We start from the raw sequence: 21,613 nt of genomic DNA, 5'->3' as shown, positions 1-21,613 counted from the left end.
AAGGGAGGAAGGTGATGACCGTGTGAATCCGAGTCAGTGAAAAACGTGACAACTTCTCTCTTTCTCTCCTTAGAAAGAAGGCAGACATTTTTTTTTTTTTTTTTTTTTTTTTGCGATACGCAGGCCTCTCCCGTTGCGGAGCACAGGCTCCGGACGCGCAGGCTCAGCAGCCATGGCTCACAGGCGCAGCCGCTCCGCGGCATGTGGGATCTTCCCGGACCGGGGCACGAACCCGTGTCCCCTGCATCGGCAGGCGGACTCTCCACCACTGCGCCACCAGGGAAGCCCAGAAGGCAGACATTTTTATTAAGCGGGTTTTAAAATTTTTTCTTGTCACCTCTTGAAAAACGTGTGTGTGTTTGTGTGCTTTTAACAGGGACGCTTCCATCACGAGAAGAGAGTAAGCCAGGTCCCTTGGCGCCATCGCTGTCAGGCTGCGCAGCCAAAAGGAGGCTTTACTTTGCATTCCTACCAGGTTTTCTGACTTTTTCCCACCCCGGAGGTCAAGAACAAACTGTGAGAATGATGTTTATGTTTTTATTTCTCTCAGAAAACCTCTCTTCTCCAGCCAGATCCTGTGTTGCTCGAACACACCTTAGCTGTCAACACTGATGATGGTGATCACTGGAGATGCACTCCTCTCCCTGATCCGGTGGCCTGAACTCCAGTTACAGTTACTGCTAGGAGCCAAAAGCATTGTTTTATGGAATAAATGTCCATAAGTGCAAGCTTATTAGCACTCCCAGTTGAATCCAGTTCGAGGCCCTTGAAGATCAGGCCTTCAAAGAGATAAGATTTGTACGTAACACATAGGTATGGAGACTGCCATGGGCAAGCCACTGAACCCATGAGTATCAATTTCCTTATCGGCAAGAGAAGGGTTTGGAGAAGACTCCCCATAAGAGGTCTCCTTCCAGCTCCTGGAAGGGCATGTAACCCCAGGTTTGGATTATCACTGCTTGTGTCCCCCCACCCCCTGTTCATATGTGGAAGCCCTAACCTACAGCATGATGGTATTTGGACACGGGATCCCTGGGGGTAATTGGGTCTAGATGAGGTCATGAGGGTGAAGCCTCCTGATGGGATCAGTGTTCTGATAAGAAGAGGAAGAGACACCACAGGGCTCTCTCTCTCTCAGACACACACACACACACACACTCTTGGTCATGTGAGAGGTCAGCTGTCTGCAAGCCTAGAAGAGAGAACTCACCAGGAACCTAATCTGCAGGAACCTTGATCTTGGGCTTTCAGCCTTCAGAACTGAAGAAAATAAATTTCTGTGACTGAAGCCCCCCAGCCTGTGCTATTTTGTTACAGCCGCCCCAGATGACTAACACACTGGGATTAAAATGCACTGGGATTAAAATGCTCGGAGGGAGTTGAACTAAGTGAAGCCCGGACTTTTCACCTGCTCTGCATTTTCGGAGGCATCCATCCGTTCAACACGTATTTTATTCCTGAGCGCTTGCTGGGTGCCCCACCTGTGCTGGGCGCTGGGGACGTATAGAATAAACACAGTCCCAGCCTGCCAGGGCCCTACAGGCCAGCAGGTGCGACAGCCATGGAAAGAAGCCATTAACCCGGCTTTATAACAAATAGAGAAAAGAACTGTGAGGGGCACGGGTCAGGAGAACGAAGGGGAGGTGGGGAGCATTTTCACAGAAACATTTTAATATGGAAGTTAATTCTACAGCACTTCATCCGGGGCTTCTCATACTTTTTTCTTTTTAAATGAAGCATGATTATAAAAGGACAGAGGACTTTGGCAGTGGGGAAGCCAAGCCCTGACCCGAAGAAGTGGCGAGGATTGTGCTGGTGGACAGAGCACTGAATGGGGGCTTCCTGGCTGAGGGAGCTCATACACTGCACCTGAAGTGGGCCATTTCCAACATCCAGCCCTTTTTTTTTTTATTGAAGTGTAGTTGACTCAGTGTGGTGGCAGTCTCTGCTGTACAGCAGTGACTCAGTTATACACATATAGACATTCTTTTTTTAATATTCTTTTCCATTATGTTTATCACAGGATATTGAGTATAGTTCCCTGTCCTATAGATTAGGACCTTGTTTATCCATGCTCAATGTAATAGTCTGCATCTACCAACCCCAAACCCCCAGTCCATCCATCTCCCTCCCCCCTTCCCCCTTGGCAACCACAAGTTCATAGCAACACGGCCTTCATCAAAAAACAAGACAAATCTCAACTAAACAACCTAACCTAGCACCTAAAAGAATTAGAAAAAGAAGAACAAACAAAATGTAGAGTCAGCAGAAGAAGGAAATAATAACGATCAGGGAGGAAATAAATAAAATAGATATTAAAAAAACAACAGAAAAAAATCAACAAAACCAAGAGCTGGTTCTTTGAAAAGGTAAACAAAATTGACAAACCTCTGGCTAGGCTCACCAAGAAGAGAGAGAACCCAAATAAACAAAATAAGAAATGAAAAAGGAGAAATCTCAACTGATACTGCAGAAATACAAAAAAAAAATAAAAGAATACTATGAACAATTACATGCCAACAAATTTGACAACCTAGAAGAAATGCACAACTTTCTAGAAACATACAGCCCACCCTTTTTGAATGCACTCCCCTTAGCCTCGGGAACTTGGCTGTGGGCATCGCACAGAGCAGCCTCATACAGGGAGAAGGCTCATTTGGTCGAGCAATTTCAGTAAACACAGCCCCAGGCAAGGCTAAGGGAGTGCAGGGGCCACCAGGCAGGGCCGCCTTAGGAAGGTCGCTGCGGGCTCCTGCTTCTCCCGGGGGTCCACCCGGCAGGGAAAATGGTGTGGGCCCAAGGGAGCACGTGGAGGGGACAGGAAAGGCGGTGACGGAACCCGGGGAACACGTGGGGAGGTGCGTGGGGGGCAGGAAAGGCGGTGATGGACGCAAAGGCCACACCCACACCCGGCATCTGCGACGCGGGAGAGGCTGTAGAGATGAGTTGCTTCACCTGCCGTCCGGCGGGAGGGGAAGCCCGTGCGGATTCGACGTGCGGTCCCAGAGCGGCGGGAGAGCCTGTGTAGACCCGGCCAGGCGTACGCGGCGGTGGCGGGGATGGCGTGGACGGCGTGGGCGCGGCGCCTACTGCTCCCAGCGCGCGGAGACCAGAAGTGGCCAAGCGGCGAGACAGGAGGCGCAGCTCCGGGTCTGAAGGGGCCGGGGGCGGGGCGGGACGGAGGCGGGGGCGGGGTCAGGGCCGAAAGGAGACCCGGGCGGGATGCTGGGCGGGAAGGGACCGCGGGGCCCGGGCCGGGGTCGGCTGGGAAGCTGGCCGCCGAGCAGGCCGCCGAGGGTGGGAGCGGCACGCCAGGGGCTCTCAGGAACGAGCCCGAGGGTAGCGGCGCGGCTGATTTCCGGGGACGGAGAGCCTCACGTCGGGGATGCCCTGCAGGGGTCGGACTCCAGTCCCCCGGCCTCCTCAGCGCGTGGGACACCTGCGCCCGCCTCCGTCCTCGTCCCCCGAGGGGTCCTGAGGGCGAACACCACTTGACCCAGGACCTCCCGGCTGGCTGCCACCTGCGCCCCCGACCCCACCTGAGCGGCCAGCGACCGCGCCCCCCGCAGAGGCTTCCAGAAGCTGCAGCGGGGGAGGGCGAGCCTCTGCTGTTCCCCGAAAGCATCGGCAGGCATGGCGATTCCCGGGGGCGGGGGGGCGTGGCAAAGAGGAAAGGAGGGGTGGCAGCAGGTAGGGGGACCAGTGAGGGCTGTCAGAGTGACGTCATGAGAACCGCGTGGCTCGGGGACCCCAGGGGATTCTGCGCTCGTGACTTGTGCAAGGTCTCGTCCCTCCCTTTTTTCACTCCGTATATCTTCAGTTCTCCAACACCTCCCCGCGGAAAAGTTCAAAACGTTGCGATTCCAAGCCTCAACCGCCTCATTCTGAGGCGACTCCTGGAAGCGCCCCGGGCCGGGTGGATGTCTGGAGGGCTGCGATCTTCACAGGAAGAAGGAAGAGAATAGGGGGTGCTGTGATCCATGCGGGGGTCCAGGCAGTATGCTCTTGGCCTGATAAGGGGTGATTTGCGTTCAGGAAAGGAGAAAGGCGGTCCTACACAGCTCAGAGCTGTGAACATGTTGCAGCTCAGTCCATCTCACCAATCTCTGAGTTTCAGAAATGTTTTCCGTGTCGTTCCATTTAGCGGTTCTGGACTATTTCGTACCTATGCTGTTGAGATTCTTTGCTTAGTTTTCTTTCCCGAAGGATTTACATTTTTTCTCTTTGGAATATCCTAGGACAGGTGGCATACAGTGTTTCTTTGGTAGTCCCTTACGTTACTTTTTTCTAAATCAAAACTGAGATGCAGCTAGATTTTCTCTTGATCGCTTATGATAGTGAGAGGCGAAATGACCCATGAAGATGATCACATCAACCATTTGTGGGGTGCCTCTCCTGCATCCAGCATCGTTCTAGGTTCCCTCTCTATTCTGTCCTCTGAGGTGTTGTGCCCCTCCCCCACCCCCGCCATTGGCTCACACCCCAGACCACACAGCTGCTAAGGGAAAGAACTAGGAGAACCGAGTCAGCCTGATCCAGTTTCCATGCTCTTCCTCCTAAAGGTTTCAGCCACTGAAGCCAACAAAAATAGTTTCATAAAGAGTGGAAACCAGCAACAAAGGAAAGGAACTTGGGCGCTGGGTTTTGTTATTGTTTCTCGCGCGGCTTGTGCTCCAGGTGGGGTGTGTATAAGCAGAGAACTGATGCTCCGGTGACAGAAGGTCGAGGAGGGAGAGGCATGGCGTGTGGTCCCCCGGCCTCTGTGTGGTCAGCGTGTGCGTGTGTATTTCCCCTCGACCCTCGAGGACCTGGTGACCTCGGTATAGATACATCTTTACGAAAGGGGGCGCGACGCTCCGGGAAGGCAGGAGCCCCGACTGCAGGGTCCCAGGTTCTAGCTGAGTGGCTCTGGACTGCTATCGTCCGCCTTGCGCACTCCAACTGCCTCACCCTACAAGGGGCCGGCCGGGCACCTGGCATCGAGCATAGGATTTCACACTGCTCAGGGGGGCTTACAGCATCACCCACGCCAAGCACTAGACAGTTAGATGCCCCTGTAAATTATAGTACTGGTTTCTATTACACTTTCGGCCAAAACTTCTTTTCCAGTCTCCAAATGGACCCTCCCTTCAGCAAATGGGCAACAGTCACTCCAGCCTCCCCTAGGAGCTCGTCACTCACTTCCGTATCTATCACTCGAGCTCATGAAAATCGGGTGCCTTTTCTCCCCACAAATGAGTCACCTGTGAAGCCTAACTTCCGCTTCAGTTTCTCACCGTCTCGCTGTGTCAACCACGGCAGCGTGATGGTGCCGGAAATATATAGGAAACATTTTAAACCGTGGGATAAAAACACCCCCAGTCACAATTACAGGGATCAGAACAGTCGAAAAATTTGGACATTTCCCAATACCTTACGTGTTTCAAAGTGGATTTCTGCAGCGAAGAGCGGGACCCAGCTCTTGGTTTCTGCAGGCAAAATCTTTCCCAACGAAAACCCCAAGGTCGCCACGGATTATCTGCACAAACACACTGGGGCCTTTAGGAGACTGTCAGAGAAACAGTCTGCAAGTAACAACTTGACAACAGAAACAAACAAGACCAGTCCCAAGTGTCCAGATGCACCGCTCTGGGCACACCCACCAGTCCTTCCCACGAGCAGCGGCTGTTCATAAGGAAACCCCAGGGACAGCCAGCGTGGGGCCTTCAAGTGTGCGTTACCATCTGGCCCATCCAGGCTGCAACCCAGAACATGGAAGCAGCCCAGAATGGTGACGGAAAGGAGGTCAGAGGGGTGTCTTTACACTCTCAGCTCACTGTTCCCGGCTTCGTGTGGCCCCATTCAGACTCAGAGGTCTACACCTTCTGCCAAGCCAGAGTCCACAGACCCTGGATGGCTCTCTTCCTGCCTACCCATTGCAGACCAGGAAGCTGCTGACGGAGGTGAGATTAGGAAGAGCGTTGAAAGTTTTCACCCGAGAGGTGCCTTCCCCAGTCTCGGGCTTCTTCCCTCTCCCTCCCTCATCTTGCTCCAGGGCAGCCCGATGTCCCACTTGTCATCACCCCCAGCATCCCTGGCTCCGGCGTCCCGACATCACCAGTGCCTCCCCACAGCGCACTGCATGACCCCTGCGCGAGAGGCTTTACGGGTCCCTGTACACGTACTCGGCCCCTCTCCCTTGCCGAGAGCTTTCCTTTCCGCAGGTGGGTCCTCCCTAGGACCCTGTGTTGCTGCTTCACTTTTCATAACTTTGCACTAAAAGGTGAGCTGCCTAAGACCCAGGTCTTTGTCAGTTTTGTCCCCTGATGCATTTGGGGGGCTTAAATAGTGCCTGCCATCTAGTAGATGCTTCATAAACCTTTGGCGAATTGAATTGGATTGAACTGAGACCTGTAACTCCGCAGAGCTGCTCTGTCTGGGTTTCTGGCCCCTCAACGCAAGGTTGGAAGAGCTCTGAAGGGTCAGCCCTTCCACCCTCCTATGGCCTTACAGGATGTGTTCCAGGACATGAAGAGCCTTTGCTTTTCTCGTAGTTGATCAGCTTGCCAGGGTCCTGAACTTCGCTCCCAACTCAGCCGAGTTTCTGGCTGCCTCAAAGCCTTATAGGACCAAGTGCAACATGCATAAATAATGAAATGTCCGGGTGCCTACTAGCTGCAGGTGGTCTGCGCTGGTACAGTCCATGCCTTAGCTCACTTAATCTCAGCAGCTCTGAAAATGGTGTTATTCTTACCATTTCACAGATTAAAAATAAAACCCCGGGGGACTTTCCTGGTGGTCCAGTGGTTAAGACTCCGCACTCCCAATGCAGGGGGCCTGGGTTTGATCCCTGGTCAGGGACCTAGATCTCGCATGCCGCAACTGAAGATCCCGCGTGCCGCAACTAAGACCTGGTGCAAACAAATTAATTAATTAATTTAAAAAACCCCAAACCCTGAGGTTTAAGGATATTAAATTAGTTGCTCCAAATCCATTAGTGCCGTGTGGGACACTGGTGGAAACCCAGGTCTGTCTGACTCCAGATCCAGTATCTCTGGCCCTTTCATTTCTAAAGGGTCTGCTCAGTATTTTAGTCAGACAGCCTAAAGCAGCCATCCTCAAACTTTTTCATCTCAGGACCCCTCTGCACACTTAAAAGTGACTGAAGACCCAGAAAAGTTTTTGTTCCTGTAGGTTATGCATTTGAAATTAAAAGTGAGGACATTTAAAAATATTTGTTAACTGATTTAAAAATAACACTAGAGTATTGCATGTTAACATAAATGTTTTTATGAAAAATAATTTTACTTTCCCAAACAAAATATCTAGTGAAAAGAGTGGCATTGTTTTACACTTTTGCAAATCTCTTTAATGTCCTTAGCAGAAGACAGCTGGGTTCCCACAGCGCCTTTTGTATTCAGTCTGTTGCAATATATTGTTTTGGTTGAAGGATTGGCAAAACTCTGGCCTCACATAGATATGTAGTCGGAACAGTGTGGAGTATCTTAATATCCTTCTCACATAATTGTGGACATCCTTCTTTGATACTATGCCAAAATCCAACAAATGGTAGTTTCTTAAAGATGAATTGCAACGTAGAATCTAAAAATGAGTGTTTCTTACTCTGTTACGTGAAAATGTACTGGTCTGTTTGGCACTTGGAACGGGTCTTTTGTCCTTGCATGATTTTGTATCATTCTGCATCCATCATTTGGAAAATGCTGGTTTACTGAGTCATGTAGACCTTCTCAGTATACGGTGGAAAGCTCTACCATACACTCCTGGGAGGAGGAGAGTGGGAAAGGCAATTAATGTTATAGTGTATAAGTTTCGACCTTGCAAATTCCCTGAATGGTCTCATGGACCCTCCAGGGGTCCTCTGACCATACTTTGAGAACTGCTGGTCTGTAGTATAAACCGAATGGTCATTGACCACAAAGCCCTGTGAGAGGACACAAAAGAAATAAAAAATTAAATCCAGTGATCCTAACACTTAAAAAGAAAAGTATGTTTAATTCAGTATGTGAAATTAAGGAAAGGCAAAAAAAAAAAAAAAAGCAGTGAGCACTTAATTTTACAAAGCAGTAAGCAAAACCAAAACACTTTGGGTCTCATCCTCTGTTTGTGTACATATGCATGAGTGATGATGTCCAATCTGTGCAGCTACTCGTGACCCCAAGTCACATCCATGCCATGGCTCCTAGACCAGCCTCCTGTGAGCGGAGGGTAGCTGGAGAGTCTGGGATGATGAGAAGCATGTGGGGAAGAGAGGCAGCAGCGAGAAAGAGAGGCTTGGTGGAAGCCTTGAAGGAAGAGCAGGATACAGTGTAGTGGGGGAGTGTGTCCAGGTTGAGACAGGACCACAGACTGTTCCCTCCAATCTCCCTGAAGAAGGGTGAACACAGCTTGCAGTGTGGGCAGCCAGTCAGAGCCCAGGGCGGGCTTCAGAGGGGGCCACTCTGGGTCTGAAATGGCACTTGACCAGGGTGGCTTGTGTGCTGCGTTGGCCAGACTGAGCTGTAAATGTGCTTCTGTGGCACGTCCAGCTCTGTCATCTGTCCCCTACAATAAACCTACTTCATTGAAGTATACTTTATATGCGTAAAATACACACATAGCCCTATAACTTCCACCCAAATAAAGAACTTCTCCATCGCACCAGTAAGTTTTCCCCGTGCCCTTTCCCATTGAATATCTTTCCAACCCTGTGCTCAGAGGAAACCACTATTCTATCTTTTTTCACCACAGATTAGTTTTATCCACTCTTGAACTTCATCTAAATGTGATCAATCATTCAGTGGGTATGCATATTGTTTTTGAGAGTTATCCATGTTGTTGCACTTATCAGCAGTACATTCTTTTTTTTTTTAAATCAGTGAGTATTTTACCCTAAGTATACCACAATTTGTTTATCTGTTTTCCTGTTGATGGACTTTTGGGTTATATCTGGGTTTTGACTATAATCTTCTGTGGATACTATGAACATAAATGCATGCAGTTTGTTCTCTAGGGGATAGCCTTGGGGTGGAGTTGCTGCATTGTATGCTAAGTGTATGTTTAACTTTATTGGAAACAACAGCAGAATACACATTCTTCTCAAGCTTACATGGAATGGTCACCAAGATAGAGCACATTCTGGACCATATAACACACTTTAACAACTATAAAGTAATAGAAATTATACAACATCTGTTGTCAGACTATGATGGAATTAAACTAAAATTCAATAACAGAAAGATATCTGGAAAATCCAAAAATACATGGAGATTAAACAACACACTTCTAAATAACACATGGGTCAAAGAAGAATTCTCAAGAGAAATTTTAAAATATTTTGGACCAAATGAAAATGAAAACACAACTTATCAAAATTTGTGGAATGCGGCCAAAGCAGTACTTAGACAACATTTATAGCATTGAATGCATGTATTAGAAAAGAAGAAAGATCTAAAGTTAGTAACCTAAGTTTCTACCTTAGGAAACTAGAAAATGAAAAGCAAATCAAATCCAAAGTAAGTACAAGAAAACAAATAATAAGAATTAGGGCAGTAAAATAGAAAATAGGAAATCAATTAAACCAAACACTAGTTCTTTGAAAAGATCAATAAAATTGATAAGCCTAACTAACTAAGCCTAACTAACTAACTAACTAAGATAAAACAAGAGGGAACATAAATTACCAATATCAGAAATTAAATTGAAACCATCAGTACAGATCCTATGGACATTAAAAGGATAATAAAGGAATACTGTGAACAACTTCTATGCCCACAAATTTCATACTCTAGATGAAATGGGCGAATTCCTTAAAAGACACAATTTGCCAAAACTCACACCAGAAGAAATAGCCAATTTGAATCAGCCTATATTCATTAAAGAAATTGAATCAATAATTAATAACATTCCAAAACAGAAAGTACCAGGCCCAAATGGGTTCACTGGTGAATTCTGACAAACATTTAAGGAAGAAATTGTAATAATTCTCTACACTCTCTTTCAGAAGATAGAGGGAATGCTTCCAACTCATTCTGGGAGGCTATCATTACCTTATTATCAAAACCAGATAAAGACATTAGAAGAAAAGAAAACTATAGACCAGTATCTCTCATGAACATAAAGGCAAAATTTCTCAACAAAATATTAGCAAATAAAATCCAACAATGTATAAACAGAATTTTACACCACAACCAAGCAGGCTTTATCTTAGCTCTGCAGGAGTGAATCAATATTCAAAAATCAATTCATGTAATCCATCGCATGAACAGGCTGAAAAAGACAGATCACATGATTGTATTAATAGATGCAGAAAAAGCATTTGACAAAATCCACCACACCCACAACACAGAGTTCATGATTAAAACTCCCAGGAAACTAGAAATACAGAGGAGCTGCCTCAACTTGATAAAGAATATCTACAAAATAATCTACAGCTAACATCGTATTTAATGGTGAGAAACTCGAGGCTTTCCCACGGAGATCAGGTACCAGGCAAGGATGTCCCCTCTCACTACTCCAGTACTGGACATTCTATCTATTCATTAAGACTAATAAGAAAAAGAAAGAAAAGGTATACACATTGGGGAGGAAGAACTAAAACTGTCTTTGTTCACAGATGACGTGATCATCTATGTAGAAAATCCAAAGAATCAACGAAAAAACTTTGGGAACTAAGTGATTATAGCAAGGTTGCAGGATACAAAGTTTATCAATTTGACATAAAAGTCCATCTTTTTCTATATATCAGCAATGAACAAGTGGAATTTGAAATTAAGAACACAATACCTTTGAATTAGCACCCCCCAAAATGAAATACTTAGGTATAAATCTAACAAAAGGTGTACAAAATCTATATGAGGAAAACTACAGAACTCTGGTGAACAAAATCAAAGAAAAACTGAATAAATGGAGAGATATTCTATGTTTGCAGACAGACTCAATATTTTGAAGATGTCAGTTCTTCCCAACTTGATCTATAGATTCAATGCCATCCCAATCAAAGCCCTTATTTTGTGCATGTTGGCAAACTGATTCTAAAGTTTATTTGTAGAGGTAAAAGACCCAGAATAGCCAACACAATATTGAAGGAAAAGAACAAAGTCAGAAGATTGTCACTACCCAACTCCAATACTTACTGTAAAGCTATAATAATCAAGGCAGTGTGATATGGGTGAAAGAAAAGGCAAATGGATCAAGGGAGCAGAATAGAGAGCTCAGAAATAGACCTGCATTAAGTATAATTAACTGATCTTTGACAAAGGAGCAAAGGCAATACAGTGGAAAAAAGATAGTCTCTTTAACAAATGGTGCTGAAACAACTGGACATTCACGTGCAAAAAATGAATCTAGACACAAATCTTAATACCCTTTACAAAAATTAATTCAAAACTATAAAATTCCTAGAAGTTAGCGTGGGAGAAAACCCACATGGTCTTGGGTATGGTGATCAGCCTTTTTAGATGCAATGCCAAAGGTACCTTCCATGAAAGAAATCATTGATAAGCTGGACTTATTAAAATTGGATCCTACTACCCTGAAAAAGACAATGTCTAGAGAATTGTAAGACAAACTGCAGACCTTTAACAATCTGATGAAGGACTGTTATCCAAAATATACAAAGAACTCAAAACTCAACAACAGGAATACAGACAACCTGTTAAAGTGGGCCAAAGACCTTACCAGACACCTCACCAAAGAAGATACACAGATGGCAAATAAGCATAGGAAAAGATGCTCCACATCATATGTCATCAGGGAAATGCAAATTAGAACAAAAATAAGTTACCAAAACACACCTATGTGTATGGCCAAAATCTTGAACACTGACAACACCAAATGCTGGCAAGGATGTGGAGCAACAGGAACTCTCGTGCATTGTTGGTGGGAATGCAAAATGGTCCAGTCACTTTGGAAAATAGTTTGGCAGGTTCTTACAAAACTAAACATATGCTAACCATACGATCTAGCATTTGTACTCCTTTGTACTCACCCAAAGGGCTTGAAAATTTATGTTCATAGGAAAACCTGCACCCAGAGGTTTATAGCAGCTTTATTAATAATTGCCCGTCCTTGGAAGTAACCAAGATTTCCTTTAGTATGTGAGTGGATAAAGAAACGGGTATGTTTAGACAATGGAATATTTCAGCACTGAAAGGAAGTGAGCTATTAAGTCATAAAAAGATAGGGGGGAACCTTAAATGTATAGTACTAAGTGACAAAAGCCAATCTGAGAAGACTATGCACTGTGTGGTTCCAACTACATGACATTGTGGAAAAGACAAAATTACGGAGACAATAAAATAATCAGTGATTGGCAGGGAGTGGGTTGGAAGGATGACTAGGCAGGGCAGAGGGGTGTTAAGGCAGGGAAATCACTCTGTATGAGTCCATAATGATGAATATATGTCATTATACATTTGTGCAAACGTGTGCAAAACTGAGAGTGAGGTCTAATGTAAACTAGACTTTTGGTGTTCATGATGTGTCGGTTCATTATAATGATGTGTAGGTTCATCAGTTCTTACAAATATACACTCTGGTGGGGATGTTGATAATGCAGGACAGGAGATATATAGGAAATTCTGTATCTTCCCCTCAATTTTGCTGTGAACCTAAAACGGCTCTAAAATTTTTGTGTTAATTAAAAAAAAAAAAGACGTCTAGTATGTTTAGGTCCCAAGACATTAAGGTGTGGTCGAGACCATCCTCTGCTCCGAATGCCTTTCATTTGTAACCCTTGTTGGAAGAAGGAAACCAAGGTTGGTGAGGTTGGTCTTTATTACCTTTAATTGGATGATTCCTTCCCTGTTTCTGATCTTCCCCCTTCCCAGGGTCCTGTAGATCCTCCTGTTTCCTGGGCTCTGCCCCTTGAGCAGCCTTCTGGGTCCTCATCTCAGATCAGCTCCATAACCCCACTCTCCTCGCAGGGTACTGCCGCCTCCTGACTTGCCGTCTCTTACCGCGGAAATCAGTGGTTTGCGCATTATCCACGTGTTCACCAGAGACCTGTGAAGAAGCTCCTCTGTGTCAGGCTCTGCTCCAGGCCCTGGGGTCCCAGAGATGCTCACAATGAGCTTATATCCTGCCGAAGGAGACAGACAGTAAACAGCCCCCCAAACAAGGAAAAGAATTCGGATGGGGATAAGAGCAGTGAAGAAGAGCCATGGGGAGTGACGGGTGGGTTCAGGGAAGTCCTCTCGCAGAAGCCCCCTTTGTGTGCAAATGTGACCATCAGGAAGGAGACATTGATAGCCTCAATCACCGGTCTCAGGGGTAGTCTGAGGGCCTTTTGATGTCCTCTTCTCCGTATCTTTTACATCTCCTGCTTGTTTTCCTCTTTCACTGTAACGTCCTTCTAACACCCCGGCATCCTGGTGCTCTCCACCAGTCTGAGCTCACCATCGCGTTGTGCCCCCAGGGATGCGCCCCCCAGCCCTGTGGAAGCTTACCAGGAAGCCACATTTTACCCAAGGGCACTTGTTAACCCCCCCGAGTTAGAGCTGAGGAGTCTGACAGTAGACTCTGCACACTAAGTAATCGGGAGCCCAAGTCCATTGACATAGACGTTAACCTCAAGTGAACACCTTGTGTTGAATTATATCCTATTTTGAATTGACTGGGTTGTCCAGGGATTTTCAAGCCTTGAATATATACAATTTTAAAAGATGGTCCTGGTGTGGTAATGACTCAGACCCCTAGCAAAAGCAAACACATATCTTTTCTGGAGAAAATTATTTTCACTAGCCTCAAGACATTCTTCTATATAGTTCTTTAAATGCACTCTCCAGTGCACCTCCAGGAAAACAGCTTCCAAGTATTTCAGACAAATCAGGATCATCAGATGTAGGCTGTTTATTAGGTAGGCTGATTATGACTAATGAACTAAAAGCAGCCTTTGAGATACCTTCAGGAAACAGAATTTTATAAAAAGTCATTAACAGTTTTGAAAAAGAACCCAATAGAATTTCTAGAATAAAAAAATACACAGTAACAAACTCAAGGAGGAACAGGTTTAGCAGCAGATTCCATAGAGCTGAACACGTAATTAGTGAACTGGAGGGAAAGTCAGAAAAAGCTACACACGGAGCAAATAAAGACAAAGGGTGAGTGATGTTAGGGAGACCCAGTGATAAGGTCTCACAGCTGCAGAAGGAGAAGAGGGGAAGTTCGTTTCCAGAAATTTCTGGACATTTCAATGCATTTAATCTCCAGCTGTATGATAAATAAGAAAAAACAGAATTGACTTAATTGTAAAGAAGTTAAATCTAATTATGTAAAAAAATATTTTTGAGCCTTAACATTTTATGTGCTACAGCTTTCTGAGATGGAGAATTAAACTTAGGAAGCGAGGTTATTCACAGATACAAGTAGATGGAACTTAAGGGTCCTGACTATTAAAATACTATTACTAGAGGCCCTGGAGTTGTCCTGTTGCTGTGATTTAAGCAAGTAGATAAACTCACAGAGGGAATAAATGTGGAGTCACTTGGAATCCTGGAGAATCCTCGCTCACTCACTGATGAATGTTGTGACGTTTGATGTTTCACTTTGCCATTTGCAAAATGGTTCAGATGTCTTCCCTTTGGCCTATTGTGTGGTTGAAAAAGATTTCTCAGTGAAACATCCAGAACAGAGCATGTCCCGTGGTGGGGCACTCCATGGCTGGAGGGTGGTAACTGTCATGAACAGTCAGCTGAGTTCAAAGTGCATGTGGAAAGTAAACATGAACTTCTTTACAAAACAGAAACAGACTCACAGACTTAGAGACCAGACTTATGGTTACCAGGGGGAAGGGCGTGGGGGAGGGATAGAATAGACTGGGAGTTTGGGACTGACATGTACACACTGCTATATTTAAAATAGATAACCAACAAGGACCTACTGTATAGCACAGGGGACTCTGCTCAGTACTCTGTAATAACCTAAATGGGGGAAAAAAATTGAAAAAGAATAGATACATGTATATGGATAACTGAATCACTTTGCTGTACACCTGAAACTAACACAACATTGCTAATTAGTATACTAATTACTAATATACTCCAATATAAACTAAAAAATTTTTCTAAATATTAATAAAAACATTCATGTGGGAAGTAAACATGCAAGAATTGCTAGGAAATACCTAAGCAGAAGGAAATAAGGCAGAAAGAACAGAATATAAAGTCAGACATGGACATGATTACACATGGGACTTAGTATGAGGAAGGGGCATTTCAGACCAATGGAGGGAGATTTTCATTCAACAAACAGTGAACAACTGGCTGGCCAGCTGGAGGAAAATAAGTTTGGATTTCCATCCAAATTTAATCTAGAGGGATCAAATATTTTAGTTAAAAAATAAGAAAATATGGGGAAAGGGAGGGAGAAAAAGGCCTTTCTAAGCAAAACAAAGCTCAACAAACTGTAAAAAGAAAAATAAAAAATGTTTTAACTGCCTAGGGGGAAAAATTTCATACTCAACAACAAACAGGGAAGAAGATTTTTTATTACCTACAATAAGGAAATAATAAATATAGGATTGTAAAAGCTATAATACACAATTTAGTATTATATATCCATACGTACAGGAGATGTCCCTTTGTGTAGAAAGCAAGGGCGCTTTACACTATATTTATATATGCGAGGGTGTCCCCTCCCTTCTCAGCTCCTTGCTATTTTGGTTGTTTCATATCGAAGTGTTTTAAGGAAAGCCTCTTCTTGTTTTTTTTTAACACTCCACACTTCCAACACAAAGGGCACAGTTTCGATCCCTGGTAGGGGAACTAAGATCCCACATGCCACATGGCATGGCTAAATAAAAATAAATAAATAAAAGAAGAGAAAAAGAAAAAAAAGAAAGAATGCTTAATTGAGACCTTAGAGTACCATCCCCTGACCAGCCGTGCCAACTTGGATTGATTTGTAGTGACTGTGGACACTGTATCGAAAAGGGTTCTATGATTTCATCCAGACTCAGTAGGAAAGACGCTCAGTTTGGGACTTCCCTGGTGGCGCAGTGGATAAGACTCCACTCTCCCAATGCAGGAGGTCCAGGTTCGATACCTGGTCAGGGAACTAGGTCCCACACGCATGCCGCAGCTAAATTTGCCTGCCACAACTAAGGAGACTGCGAGTCACAACGAAGGAGCCCTGGAGCCACAACTAAGGAGCCTGCCTGCCACAAATAAGACTCGGCACAACCAAATAAATAAAAATCAATCAATCTGTTTTTTTAAAAAGAACAGAGTCACATTTATTTTTATGCTATTTTTGGCTGTGTTGGGTCTTCATTTCTGTGTGAGGGCTTTCTCTAGTTGTGGCAAGCGGGGGCCACTCTTCATCACGGTGCACGGGCCTCTCACTACCACGGCCTCTCTTGTTGCGGAGCACAGGCTCCAGATGCGCCGGCTCAGTAGTTGTGGCTCATGGGCCTAGTTGCTCTGCGGGCCTAGTTGCTTCCCAGATCAGGGCTCGAACCTGTGTCCCCTGCATTAGCAGGCAGATTCTCAACCACTGCGCCACCAGGGAAGCCCCAGAACATCTATTTTATTTTATTTTTTTTCGGAAAGCCTCTTCTTAAACGGCAGTGCTTTCCCAAAGTAAGCAAGTAAGGTGAAAATCAAGCAGTAAAAAATTATCCTTGAAAAGCCTTTTTAAAAAAAAAATTTTTAATATATTTATTTATTTATTCACTGGCTGCTTTGGGTCTTCGTTGCTGCGCGTGGGCTTTCTCTAGTTGTGGCGAGCGGGGGATACTCTGTTGCAGTGTGCAGACTTCTCGTTGCGGTGGCTTCTCTTTATTGCGGAGCACAGGCTCTAGGTGAGCAGGCTTCAGTAGTTGTGGCACGTGGGCTCAGTAATTATGGCTCACTGGCTCTAGAGTGCAGGCTCAGTAGCTGTGCTGCATGGGATCAGTTGCTCCACGGCATGTGGGATCTCCCGGGACCAGGGCTCAAACCCGTGTGTCCTGCATTAGCAGGTGGACTCTTTTTTTTTTTTAATATAAATTTATTTATTTATTTATTTTTGACTTCGTCGGGTCTTTGTTGTTGCGGGCGGGCCTTCTCTAATTGCATTGAGCGGGGTCTACTCTTTACTGCAGTGCGCGGGCTTCTTATTGTGGTGGGTTCTCTTGTTGTGGAGCACAGGCTACTGTAGGCACATGGGCTTCAGTAGTTGTGGCACATGGGCTCAGTAGTTCTGGCACACGGGCTTCAGTAGTTGTGGCGCATGGGCTTAGTTGCTCTGCAGCATGTGGGATCTTCCAGGACCGGGGCTCGAACCCGTGTCCCCTGCATTGGCAGGCAGATTCTTAACCACCGCGCCACCAGGGAAGTCCCCAGGCAGATTCTTAACCACTGAGCCACCAGGGAAGTCCCTGAAAAGCCTTTGAAATGAAACATGCACAAACACAGCTGGGGGGCAGGGGAGTGGGGCATGTCAGTGAATACAACATCCATCCGGGTCTGTTTTGGCAAAGTCTCAGGATTACCAGTAGACAAGCCCAGCATTTCTTCTAGGAATTTATTTATTTACTTGTTTCACATAAGTGAAACATTCTATGTGAGAGGTTTTCATTACAGAGTAGTAGTCGTAACAGTAGTCCTAACAAAAGGTGGAAAAGAAACAGCTGGTAAATTGTGGTCCATCTTTGCTGTAGGATGCTCTGCAGGTGTGGAAAGAATGAGGAAGAGCTCTATGTACACAAGCAGCTCACTCTCCAAGGTATCTTGAGAAGCAAGATGTGGGTCAGAGTGAGAGGATGTTATGGTTTGTCAAAGTGTGGGGGGAAGATACTCTTATTTGTTGAATATGTACAGAGAACTTCTGGAAGGACACCCAAGAAATGAATAACCTTGGTTCTCTATTGGATAGGGAGGATGCAGGAGTAGGGAGGTGGTCTATCACTACCTACCTTTTAATATACGTTTACAAATTGAACTATGTTTATCTAGTCCACAAATTATTTCTCGAGGCTACTATAATCAGAAAAAAAAAAGGCTAATAACTTAATAGAAAAATGGGCAACATATGTGACTATATAGTTCCTGGAAAAAGAAACGTGCACAACATAGGGAACTCTACTCAGTGCTCTGTGGTGACCTACACGAGAAGGAAATCCAAAAAATAGGGGATATATGTATACGTATAGCTGATTCACCTTGCGGTACGTATAAACTAGCACAATATTGTAAAGCAACTATACTCCAATAAGAAAACAACAAAAAATTAAAAAAAGAAATACACAAAGATCACAAATGGCTTTTAAACTTATGAAAGCATACCAAGGCCATCACTTTAATGAGAGAGCCAATTAGAACAATATTAAGATTTTTTTTCAACAATAGATTAGTATAGATCAAAAAGTTGGATAATACGGTGTGTTGGGAAAGGTATGAACAAAGGCATTCTCGTATGCTGATGGTGGGCGTGTAAACGGGTATAACTTCTCTGTTGAGCTGTGGGAAATTTCTGATAAAATTCAGAATTCACATACCCTTTAATTCAGTAATTCACTTCCAGGAATTTGTTTTAAATCCACCCCAATATTTATGCCAAGAGGGATGCACAAAGGTGTTCATTGTGGCATTATTAATAGCAGAAAAGACTGAAGATAACCAAAAATGCCCTTCTGCAGCCTACTTAAAGAATAGGTTCATGCAGCAATAGAATATGTGGTTAAAAGATCCATAATCCAACAGTAAAAGATGGTTCATCAAACAATAAAAGAATAGAATAATAAAAGAATAGAACGATAAAACAGCAAAAGAATCCAGTGGTGGAATAGAATACAGGAGTCAAGAAGAGCAGGCCAAGTGTGTGTGTGCTTATGTACTATGCTCTCCGAGATATTATAAATAACGTAAAAGGTAAGTTGTGAAATACCATGTACAACATGATACCTTGTGTGTAAAAAGGATGAGGGAAATATATATGGGCTTGCGTAAGCAGAGAATAGCTCTGAAGACTATAGGGACAGTGGCGGTCTCTGAGGACGGAACTCTGGACCTGGGGGTGGGGGGCACATACCTGTGGAGGGGATCAGGCTTGCTGTGGGGCGAGGGGCTATTAGAGAGAGAAGAGCTTTGAAGATGAGCCGGTGGCCCAGGGAAACATGAGGTTGGGAGGGGGAGCGAAGCAGAGGGTGTATTATTTTTCAGTGCACGTTTATTTTCAAAATTTTCAAAGTAAAGTGGCTTTATAGTATGCTCAGGGAAATGCAACCGCTTTTTCATTTTTATGTGTTTCCATTTTATATGCATCAATGTCCCCTGGTTGTTCCTGCTTTTTCACTTACATGCATTTCATGTACATTTTTCATGTGTATTACAAGTAATGTTTGTCTCTGATACCTATCATTTTATACACTGAGATATCACCCACATCCTTCAGGATGACTACTAAAAGTTTTAAAGAACAGAAAATAATGTGTCAGTGAGGAGGTGGAAAAATTGGAACACTCGTGCACTGTTATTAGGAGCGTAAAATGGTGCAGCCACTGTGGACAACAGTATGGCGGTTCCTCAGAAAAATTAAAATAGAATTACCATAGGATCCGGCAATCCCACTTCAGATATATACCCAAAAGAACTGAAAAGATATTTACACCCCCATGTTCACAGCGGCATTCTTCACACTAGTTAAGTGGTGGAAACAACCCAAGTGTTCATCAAGGGATGAATGGAGAAACAAGATGTGGTCTGTCTATACATGTCATGGAATATTATTTGGCCTTCAAAAGGGTTGAGATCCCGTCACGTGCTACAACATGAATGAACCTTGAGGACATTACACTAAGGGAAATAAGTCAGTTATAACAAGACAAACACTGCATGATTCCACTTATATGAGGCATCTGAAGTAGTCAAAGTCTGCAAAGAGAAAATAGAACGGTGGTTTACCAGGTGCAGGGACGAAGGAGATGCGGAGTTGGTGATTAATAGTAGCAGAGCTTTAGTTTTGCAAGATGGAAAAGTTCTGGGGTTCTGTTGGGCAATAATGTGAATATCCTTAAGACTACTGAACTGTACACTTAAAAGTGTATGTTTTTTAATTTGGTGAAAGGTGATGAATTTTATGTTATGCACTTTTTGACCATGTTTAAAAAAAAAAAAACTGAAAGCAAACCCAGAGACAAAAGCTCCGTCTCTGAAGTGAAGTGAGCTCAAGACGAAGGTGAGATTCTCAGCAGATGAAACCAACACTCCCTTTAATGAGCTGATGATGTGTTTCATGTAACTGTTAGGCATAGTTGGAGAATGACTCCTGAGTATTGCTGTAGAGCAGCTCAGAAAGGCATCCACACTGAAACGAGCCATGCTCGGGCCGGGTACTGTTCTGAAGTCCTCGGGAAGGATTCCTAATTGAGACCCCTGTCTTCTGTTCCCTCTGATTTAGAAGACAGCAGGCAGAGGGTGACCTAGAAAAATAAGGCCACACTGTCCACAGGGCATGTGTCCCCAGGCCCCCTGGATGGCACTGGATGGATGGGAGCTTCTCAGGAGGCAAAGACGGTGGTAGAGGGCGGGTCACAGCCAAGCCCCCTGTGACACCCCAGGGTACTTTGCGTCACTGTGGAAGCCTCCGGGCTTTCTTGGGGAAGCAGAACTGCAGGAGCCAGTGGACTCCGAGGGTGGCGACCCTGCCTCTCTGGAACTCTTTTTCCACAAGAGTGACCAACTGCCCTTGGAGACTTAACTTACCCTTGGGAGCCTGAGGCCTCTGTGACTACAGTGGTTTCAAAAGCTCTGTAAAACCTGATGGATGTCTGGAATGCAAGCCCACATGTGGCGCGGAGAAGCGGCTGTCCCTTCTTGGAAGTGGGCCATCTTCTGGGAAGCCTAACTCCCAACAGAGCCTGGCCTCCTGTAAACCCAAGGACCTGTAGGCCTGCCGCCCTGACCGTGGGGCCTGGGACATCGTGCTCACCCTATTTCCCCTGATCGACCAGGAGCAAAGGAGGAAGCCTGCTGGGCTGTGCAAACAGCAGCGGGCAGGAAGTTAAACAGCCTTAGAACGGGGACCTGCACTTCGAACCTGGATTTCCCTGGGACTTGGCTTTGACGTCTCAAAGACTCAGAGCATGCCTAATATGCCTATCTTGGCGGTCACTTGACTTTGTGAGACATTCGATTGGGGTCTGGGGCCGCCAACCGTAAAGAGACGGGGTCCTCCCTTCAGAGCAAAACCCGCCCGTTCTCGCTGGTCCCCAGTCAGCCTGGGCCGCCGAGCCGGAGATCGAGGGCGCCACCAGCGCACCTGCCCGCCCTCCCCGCCGCCGGCCGGTCCCCGGGGCGTGTCGCCCAGGGGTCCGCCCAGTCCTTGCGAGGCTCCCTCGGTCACCCTGAGCTGCGGCCCAGGCTCCGGAGGGTCCGGAGCCGCAGCTGGAAGATGCGCCCCGCGGCTGCCGGTGAGTGCGGGCGGAGGGAAGGGGGACCCGGCACGGGAGACTCGCCCCCTCGCCCTACTTGGCATCCGGCACGCTGAGCCAGAGGTGGAGGCGGCACGTGCCGGGAGGGAGGGGCTTCTCTTGGACCGGAGCTCAGGAAGGCGCCCAGCGAATCCAGCAGGGGCAAATGGGCTGGGGTCTCCCGCCGCCTTCCTGCCGGTCGCCACTGCCCCAGCTGCGTGCAGGGCCGGGGTGCGGGCAGATCAG

At 45.6% G+C, this 21,613-nt stretch overlaps 1 protein-coding gene and 1 long non-coding RNA gene across 3 annotated transcripts in view; one reads left to right on the top strand and one right to left on the bottom strand.

The window, feature by feature from the left end:
* Positions 1-3,059: 3,059 nt before the first annotated feature.
* Positions 3,060-21,613, top strand: part of FAM3B (FAM3 metabolism regulating signaling molecule B) — a gene marked incomplete at both ends in the record, with an annotated part of 53,818 nt that continues 35,264 nt past the window's right edge. The window contains one exon of one of the 2 annotated variants that reach the window (XM_082839489.1): positions 3,060-3,150. In XM_082839489.1, coding sequence (XP_082695615.1) covers positions 3,060-3,150 — 91 coding nt within the window. Of the gene's footprint in view, positions 3,151-21,295; positions 21,368-21,613 lie in introns of those variants that run through there. The other variant, XM_082839490.1, reaches the window with a different exon arrangement.
* LOC309962006 lies at positions 7,300-14,533 on the bottom strand. The gene is made up of 3 exons (XR_014326214.1): positions 14,439-14,533; positions 12,759-12,981; positions 7,300-7,760 (listed from the first exon to the last, which is right to left on the bottom strand). It is a non-coding gene; the product is annotated as an uncharacterized lncRNA (long non-coding RNA).

The sequence above is a fragment of the Leucopleurus acutus genome, assembly GCF_964270905.1.
Source record: "Leucopleurus acutus genome assembly, chromosome: 5".
Taxonomy (NCBI): domain Eukaryota; kingdom Metazoa; phylum Chordata; class Mammalia; order Artiodactyla; family Delphinidae; genus Leucopleurus; species Leucopleurus acutus.
This window is presented reverse-complemented; position numbering and strand designations above follow the sequence as displayed.